The 7,500-nt window shown below is 36.7% G+C and overlaps 2 protein-coding genes across 2 annotated transcripts in view; both read left to right on the top strand.

Moving 5' to 3' along the window:
• Positions 1-562, top strand: part of LOC138001248 (uncharacterized) — a 1,034-nt gene extending 472 nt beyond the window's left edge. The window contains exon 2 of the mRNA XM_068847894.1: positions 512-562. Within this exon, the coding sequence (XP_068703995.1) occupies positions 512-562 (51 nt within the window). The remainder of the gene's footprint in view (positions 1-511) is intronic.
• A 1,937-nt stretch (positions 563-2,499) lies between these two features.
• The window catches only part of LOC138000658 (EGF and laminin G domain-containing protein-like), an 87,851-nt gene continuing 82,850 nt past the window's right edge, over positions 2,500-7,500 (top strand). The window contains exon 1 of the mRNA XM_068847222.1: positions 2,500-2,618. Coding sequence (XP_068703323.1) covers positions 2,543-2,618 — 76 coding nt within the window. The 5' untranslated portion in view covers positions 2,500-2,542. The remainder of the gene's footprint in view (positions 2,619-7,500) is intronic.

Genomic DNA, 7,500 nt, shown 5'->3' with positions numbered 1-7,500 from the left:
GGGCGAACGTACGCGTTATAACGAGGGGGAGGGCAATTCATTTAAGTGGGCCTGTTCAAAAGTTGTTTCCCGTTGAGATTAAACCCGGCATGTGCAATCGATAAAACCGATAATCGATAATATTCGATAACAATCGATAAAAATTAGTAAATTGTATCGGAAATCGATTAAAATCGATAAAAGGACACGTTGTGAGTAATCGATAATTATCGATTTTTAAATTAATGTTATCGATTTTATCGAATTTCTAAAATGTATCAAATCTTCCATAAAAACACTCTTACAAAGGGCCGTCCGACGGCACAGCTAATGGAAAAGTTGGCCGAGAACTTTGACTTAGAGCAACACCAAGTAAGTGAATTTAAGATAGCTTTTTCCTGGAGATATAAAGTAAAATCATCGAGAGACCTTGCGAGAATATACCGGGAATATAAGAGTCAAAATGATTAACCGGGATACGGTTGCATGCAATAAACATATAAATTTGGTTTCTTTTTTTTTTTCCTTTTAGGTTAAAACATGGTTCCAGAACCAAAGAAACAAAAGAAAAAACAAAGAATGAAGTTAATGTGTTGACTGAATGAAATAAATCCTTGGTTGCTTAATGTTTCTGTTCATTGTTTTATATTAAATTAAAACGCTGTCCACATAGAAACAGTTTTATTTTGTATGGTTTTTGATACTCCGTTAAAATCGATTAATCGATAAAATCGATATCGTTAAATACGCGGAAGACTGTGAGTATCGATTTCTATCGATTGATCGATAAAATCGATATCGATTAATTAAAAATTATCGATTGATACCGATTTATCGAACGGTTTTCCGATATTGGTTTTTATCGATTGCACATGCCGGGGATTAAAACTGAGACATCCGAGATCTCAGATGTCTCCAAAGAACGCATTACAAGGTCACAAAGGCGCGACGTTCCACGCCGTTCTGCAGCGTTGGATGCGGTCTGGAAGACTCGTGCGATGGTAAACCAGCCGAACGACTGAACTCTTTAGCATGTGTGTGCGTTTCTTGACTCAAATTGAGTCAGGCGTTGGGGGAGTGTTAGGAAACATACCGCGTTACGTAACGCAACACAACGGCCCTAACTTTATATAACTTTATATAACTTTATTATACACAGAATTCAAAAGGTTGACACTTATTTGTATTGAAGCTGTGTACCGAATGATTATAAAATACATATAAATAAATAAGTATAAAGGCGAAATATATATATAACTTTTAACTTAGCCGGTATTTGTATTTAAAGATGATAGAAACTTGATCGCGTGTATTTCAATTTTAAAGAGATAAGGATGTATTTTGACAAGTTAATTGCTTTCGGTTAATTGCTTTTGAACGTAACGTGCGCCATGTGTTTTTAGGAGATAAGAATATGACATGTACTTATCATATGCGAATAATAGATATCTGCCAAAACAGGAAAGAGTTGTTGTGAGTTGGAATGTATGTACGGTGTGAGCGAACGTTGATTATTGTTGGGAATAAAAGAAGGATATACAGTCCAAGTTTCGAGTGTTTAATTTTGAGTGTGGATATTCCCGAACGCAAGGGCCTATTTTCCTTGTTGTAAACTGGTAAAAGCAAATTGAAAGCAATTCTTGCGGCTTGGCACGCTCTCAACTTCAGTGCCTGCCTGATACGATTTTTTTCCTTTTTCCTTGGTTTTTTCTATTTCCTAACTTTTCAGCATTGTTCAGCTTTAATTGATTTTGCTAAATATTTCACATTCTCGATAAATATATAAAGCCATCTGATAGCGTTTTTTATTCATCGTTTTTATGTTTCTAATGACAATAATTATTGAAAGGGAAATTATCTTTTCACGCGGTGATGTTTGCTGTTTCGCGATGTCAAGTCAATGTCTATAGTTTAGTCGCAATTAAGAGGAACATAATTGTGTTTGGTATCAGCATTAATGGTAATAACAATCGTCATTGTTATTTTCAGAAATTTCAAACCTGCTTGAAGCCAAGACCGTGCATGTTTCACAAAACAAAATCCCAGAAAACTTTGCTTTGTTCACAGCTTTGAGAAATCGAGAGATAATTCCATGCCTATCTTTGACAGCTTTGCTGTCAAAACTGAGGCTTTTTTTATCACGCCAGAATTGCGACTGGTATTTTAAAAACGAGCGCTATGATATTACAATTGGGTTAGATGGCTGAAGAAGCATCACGAGTCCCATTTAACAGCTTGAATTATTCTCAATATCCTCCGAAAATGGGCAAACAGTAAATCCACTTTTGTAGCTAAATAATTTGCAACTTTTCATTGAATTTTTTTTTTCTTTCCTCTGTTTCTTTCTTTCAGTTTTTTCGTTAAGAAAGAAACATGTACGTGATTGAACGTATCAGTCACAATGAAATGAAATGCTAATAACTCAAGATGTCTACATAGCTCCTGATGCATCGAGGACGACACAGCTTGACTGACAAAGTTAAATAAATAAATAAATAATAAATGGTCTTCATGCAGAGAAGCTGTACTCTCCGTGGTTAGTTACAGATATATTCAGTTTACGATGAAAGAAGTCTTGTTTCTTTGGGTCGTTCAAATTTGTAAGCTCTGCCTTGCCTTTGCTCAAAACACCACCCAAGGTAAGAAAAAACAGAAAATTGTTGTGAGAAATTTAATTTGAAATTTATTTAAATGTTTAGAACATTTCTAGGCAAGCCAGAGAGCACATTTATAAGCGGCCTTATTTTCCTGGAAGCAGTGCCACTGTTTTAATTGACGCCTTTTTGGGGACTAATTCATTGCAACTCCGATAACTAATAAAAATTGGTTCAATAAGTGGTTCGGAAGCAAGGAAGAAGCCGTCGTGTTAATAGTCTAGTCAACGCATTTAATTGGGCATTCTATTGGGAAATGAGCGAAAGTACATCTATCATGAAATACAACTCAATTAGTGATCTTTGTTTAGCTTTTGAGTTGGTTATAAACAACTTCTTGTCAGGGCCAAGAAAATACTCATCACCAATCGTGTATTTGCCATAAAAAGGGAAAAAATATCGACAGTCATAAATCTTGTAAACATGTTCTCAACGTAAATGATATCTAAACGAAAGAGTGAAGTGATCCTCGCACAGGCAGCTTCAACGAGATTCTAACCCAAAACCTTTGCGATGTTGGGAGCAAGTCAATTTGTTGGTCAATATGTTACCGTCAAAGCATTCTATGAAACACGCCACTTCAAACACATATAGCGGATATTACATGGCCGCGCGGAGATACAAGTGAGCGCAGCGAACGAGTGAAATATTTTTCAACAAGAGAAGAGAAATTTCGTATCTCCAAGCAGTCATGTAATATTCTATTTATTATATAAACAATAATGAAATACTAAATTATTTAACGAAAGACATCGAAAGGCGCGATTTTCATATGTAACCATAGCAACAGTGATCTTTTCACGCGTGAAAATAACATGTTCTATTTTTTTCTGAAGCATCTTAGCGGGCCGGAATCCTAAATCCTTGAATGTGATTGGCTAATCGCGCCCTCGTAGCCGGTCCAGCTTTTTACGATACGGACCACGGTCCGAAATCTGTTTAGCCTCTTCCAGGCGTTCAGTTAGTTGGGGCGCAGCGTGAAAATCGGCGCGCGAAAAAATGAAGAAAAAGCGCGCGAAGGGAGGCGAAGGAACGCCTGTGGGCAAACCTTTAACGGACCTATTCCGCCCACCTGTCAAGATGATCAATTAGTCCATAGTTAATATTAACTATGATTAGTCGTGAGCATTCCTGTCGTGAGAAATGCGTAGCTTGCCAAAAAAATGTTGTTGAAAATTATGATGTGGGTCTTAATTTTTGTCGATCTTCCGAAGATTAAATTCTACGGAAATCTTCGGCTTGATACTAGTAAATTTGAAAACTAAGTAGCATCGTACAGGACACTGCTAAGTAAACCTTGAACATTCTGAACAAGTGGAATATATTTAATGTACACTACTCCCGTAATTCAGCCAAAAAATTTTTGCGTAACAGGTAAAATATGTAACCTCGAATGATCTTCTCTGAAAATAGAACCTGTAAGCTTCCCATACTATCAGGTAAAAACTATGCCATTTGCTTGAATACTAGAATTTTTTGAGTCATTCAAAGATGAGGCATTTTAGCTAACAGTCAAATTTCATGTTTACCTACCGCGGCTTAGTTTATCTCTTCAACGATAAAACAAAAATTACAATCGAAAAATTTATGACTAAGAACTAGAAACTCTGGCAATTAATTTCAGACCAAATTCGAGTCTGAGCTAAATTGTAAAGCGCGGTACTGAGTTAGCGACTTTCAAGTGCGATACAAAGACGCCTCGGCAAACACTGAGGCTAAACGTTGAACCTCGTAAACGACTTCACAGTCGCCATTTTTCACGTTTGGATCATTGTCTTTAACAGTCTCATTTCTATCAATTCCAATTTCGGCTGCAAAGAAGCCCTGGTTTCAAAAGGTCGCATCTCCTCTAGCATATAAACCGACACCAACGGCCAAAATAGTAATCGCCATATTTTCTTTCCTGAAATACTTCTTTTGCAAGTAGAGGGAATGATCAAGCTCTTCCCGAACCGACTGCCAAAAGAATTATTGCGGAAACATCAGTATCTCAAGCCAAATAAGCTGTCTAGCGCCTTCTTTAACTTTGATTTTTCTTGTAAAATCTTCTACGCCGACAAGCAAAGCAAAAAATTGCTTCACGCGCGATCTGAATGTCCCTTGTGTATTCCTGTCAAAACTGACCAATCAGAGGGTATACCAGATCCTGGTATACCGGAACGGCCTTTTGTTAAGTTTGCCCACGGGCGTTCTCTCGCCTCCCTTCGCGAACTTCTTCTTCATTTTTTCGCGCGCCGATTTTCGCGCCGCGCCCCAACTAACTGAACGCCTGGAAGAGGCTAAAATCTGTTCCGTGCTAAAACTGTCGTGGCTAATTAAAAATGTCTTTATTACGGCGCGACGAAACAGTGAATTTCACCACTTAAAATGCAAGTTTTCGCTTACTAACCGTTGCAAAGACCGGAAGAAAAAACATCAGCAATGGAATGAAAGGCCTGTTTATTCTTCGAAAAAAAGGTTACGTTTATACAAACGTATAAACACTACACTGTCTTCAGTTTATTCTTCAAAAAGGCGAGTATATATTCACATGATTTTGCAGACAACACTTTGCTGGTTTGCTGTTTTCGAGTTGGTGGCCGGTTTTCTTGCACTGTTGACATGCCGTCGAACTTAGAACAACTTTTTGAACTCGGTTTTTCGGTTGGCATCCGTTGTTTTCTTTCAACTCTGGCTTTAAATTGCTTCATTTAAGAATATACGGATTCCTAGCTAAAATAGGCAAACAAACACATCGCGACGCCTTGGTCTTTCCCGTTGTTATTTTTCGCGAATTGTTAACATGCCGTTTAACCAAAACTACTAACTGCAGAGGAGTCCTTTGAGCGGCTCAGTTTTTCGGTTGACATCCTTTATTTTCTTTGGAGTTCTACTTTATAATCTCGTTCTATTTTGCTTCATTAAAGAAAATACGGATTCCTCGCTAAAATAGTCAAACAAATGGCAAAGCTGTGAACTAATGTCAAAGAGTTTTTCTTGTGTAGTTTTCTACGTTTTGCACTGATTTCTGAAGGACTTGACACAGAACAAAGATGAATCCTTGAAATAATAAGATATGACGGCAGAGACAGATGTCTGCGTATTTTTCACTAAAGTTATCCTTCCTGTTTTTAAGACATTTCATTTCATTTTCAACAAGACAAAGCATTTTGATACGTAGAAAATTATTCGCTTGTTTGTACGAATTTTTCAAACATCATTGTCTAGTTGGTTTATCTCATTTCTCTGTGCTTGCCATGAAGTATAACTGTTTGTTTTTTTATATTTATTGCACCAAGAGATATTTGAAGTTCTGTTTTATCGTTTATCTATCATTTTTCTTTGAGCTTTGCGAGCGGAGCGCTTTTTTCAGTTATAAGTTAATTTCAACTGTGACACTGCGACGTAGAGCGCGTAGAAAGACTTTTTGCAAACCACTTTGCCATGTTCATTTTCACAAAAAAAAGCAGAAAAAATAAATACGTTATTCACCGGCTTGGAGGTCTGTATAGGGAAAAACTGTAACTATCCAAACATTCCCAAACACACTCCTAAATTATCTGTCCGGCAACAAAACACTATTTCCTTATAAAATAGATCGTTTTCACTGTCACGCAACAAAAAAATAATTCGAAACCGTTCAATGAAAAAGGCCAAGAACTTTGGAATGTTGTAGGAAACAAATTTATGAACCACCTGTCCAAATCTCAGGTCTGTGCAGTGCATCGTTTCTGAGTTATTTCTCAGAGCGTTTAACGCAACTCTATATGGAACGCGTAATTTTTTAACTTAAGAATTTCTGAAGTACAGAAAATTCGCAACAGTGGCATTCTACATACGTTTCTTTGCTACTTCTAAATTTTGTGGCAAATGTTTGCGTTACACTTTGTAATATTGACCAAGAAAGTTCTCACATAAGACAGAAATAATGCAATTTTTTTTCTGCTGACCACTTCATAGTTGACTAACTCACTCAAAAAAAGTTGGAGCTTTACAACAAATATTCTGAGAACTATTTACACATTCCTGAATCAAAATTGGAAACTTAAACGAGACTTACCCGTAAGTTCAACTTTGACTTGAATTCTGTCTCATAAAGGGTAGTAACCGAAGGTGTCTGCCATGAAGAACGAACCTAGTCTGCCGGGAGTGACGTGACAATCATTGTTTGAAATCCTCCTCCTCATAGTGGAGGAACAAAAAAGCACAGAAAGTAATTCCATAAAGAGGAATAGTAACCAAGGCCTGAGAGCTCGAAACAAGCACAGGGAGGGAGAGGTGGGCATGTCAGACACCTTCGGTTACTACTCTTTATGAGATAGAATTCAAGTCAAACTTCAACTTACAGGTAAGTCTCGTTTAACTTTCCAATTCCATCTTATAAACCGTAACTTCCGGTACTGACATGAAGCCTTCAAAGCTTCTGAGGACACTATGAGGAGCCCAAAACACCAACCAGACTCCACGATTACAAGGGCAATGTCCTAATGTTTAATCCATTTTATTCTACAACTTACGTCTAGACTACCAAATACTTATAGCTCGAAACGCTCCTAACAGTGTTAGCATTTCTGATATGATTACCAAGAAACAAACACACACTTATCTTGAGACTTTTCCAGATAACTATCGCTTATATTAGGTCGTAGCAAAGTATTGCTGCTAACGCTTATAACATGGCTAGTATTTTATTATTATTATTATTATTATTATTATTATTATTATTATTATTATTATTTAATACGTGTCACCTAGGAGCTAAAAACTCGTTTAAACGTGAACGTGAAACTAATTACAAATAATAAGCTAAGACGAACCTATGATAAATGATAAAAATATTGTTAAACTATATGATACCTAATTTGTATATGTATAATATCTAATTTGC

The sequence above is a fragment of the Montipora foliosa genome, chromosome 4 (genome assembly GCF_036669935.1).
Source record: "Montipora foliosa isolate CH-2021 chromosome 4, ASM3666993v2, whole genome shotgun sequence".
NCBI classification, from domain to species: Eukaryota; Metazoa; Cnidaria; class Anthozoa; order Scleractinia; family Acroporidae; genus Montipora; species Montipora foliosa.
This window is presented reverse-complemented; position numbering and strand designations above follow the sequence as displayed.